General features: G+C 40.1%; 1 gene segment (V, D, J or C); it reads right to left on the bottom strand.

Annotated features, from left to right (window-relative positions):
• Positions 1-654: 654 nt before the first annotated feature.
• Positions 655-1,440, bottom strand: part of LOC103472872 (Ig kappa-b4 chain C region-like) — an 11,535-nt gene continuing 10,749 nt past the window's right edge. Inside the window, 1 exon segment of the C gene segment in view lies at positions 655-857. Coding sequence covers positions 655-857 — 203 coding nt within the window.

The following is a 1,440-nucleotide window of genomic DNA, read 5'->3' as shown; positions in this document are numbered from 1 at the left end:
TCAGGGACTCCAAGTCGTTTTACAGGCAGTGGATCAAACTCTGACTTCACTCTGACCATCAGTGGAGTTCAGGCTGAAGATGCTGCAGTTTACTATTGTTTGGGTCAATTCTATATCAGCAGCAAGCATTCATTCACACAGTGAAAAACAGTCGTACAAAAACCTCCCCATTCAGACTAAACAGAAACTGAACTGTTGCATCTGTAAGTTGCAGTTGGTTAACTACAAACAGAAAACACTTTGGAGGTGCACAACAGGCCAGACATTTAGAAATAACTTCAAGTTTCAGTGTACCATGACCTTGTTGAAGATGAATATGGGTTCTTATTATTGTATCTTATATTTCTCCAAATATTAACACATCAGATTCTATTTTGTATTTCGTTTCTATTTCTAATGACACATGTATGCGTATACACACACAGGCACACACAAGCACAAGCCCACATATATACATATCATATTGATCGAAACAAATGATCATTACAAATTAGTAACTTCATAGTCAAAACAATTTCAAGAACTCATATGTTCAAGAACTTATGAAAAAGTGAAAAACAAAAACAAAGAAAAACTGTTAAAGATTGGACAGAGCAGTAGCTGTGTCCAATTTAGTTCTTGACTTACAAGAACTAAATCTTCTTGTAAGTCAACTCAGGACTGGGAGCATTGGTCTCTCCTCAGTGTCTCTGTGATGGCAGACTGGGAGCTCTGGGAGGCCTCACAGGTCACAGAGCCCACCTTCCTCCACTGGTCTGCAGGGAGCCTCAGGGTGCTGCTCCAGCTGTAGAGGCCGTCATTCTGCAGCACCCCGGGGCTCCTGCTCTGCTCCAAGCTGCTGCTGCTGCTGCTGCTGCCGTCCAGCTTCCAGGACAGAGTCCAGTCTGAGGGGAAGCCCTTGTTGGATATAAAATTTCATGTCTCCAGTTTATAGCTGCTCATAGGGAAAAAGCCTCAGATGAAGCACTGACCATCAGAAAAGTAGTTAGAGCAGGAGTTTATTACTGCTAAATGCATGGCACTGTTAGCTGTCAGCGCTCATTTGAAGAGTAATGTAATTTTGCATGAAGTTTATTCTTCATTCAGGTTATGTCTACAGCTTTATACAAATCTACAGCTTTTTTCAGTGACTAAACTATCACATTAGATATATATTAATAAAACTTACTTTGTATGATAGAAGCAAACCTATATTGAAATGGAGTGCTTTTAAAGTCAATAACTGCTGAAAAGGTAGATGAAGGAGACTGGGAACAATGTATAAAATAGTCCTGGTCTGAAAATGAGAAGCTGTGGTTTAAGATTTTGAAATTAGTTTTATTAATTAAAACAAACATGAGACTAAAGAGCATTTCCATAGAGTCACTTTGCATCAGCAGCTCCATGCTCCAGCGCTCTGGGAGAGTTTATAGTCCTGACAGTTGAACACTGGATGACTGA

This window comes from Poecilia reticulata, linkage group LG11, assembly GCF_000633615.1.
Source record: "Poecilia reticulata strain Guanapo linkage group LG11, Guppy_female_1.0+MT, whole genome shotgun sequence".
Lineage (NCBI taxonomy): Eukaryota > Metazoa > Chordata > Actinopteri > Cyprinodontiformes > Poeciliidae > Poecilia > Poecilia reticulata.
Note: the sequence above shows the minus strand (reverse complement) of the source record. Positions and strands in the feature narration are given on the sequence as shown.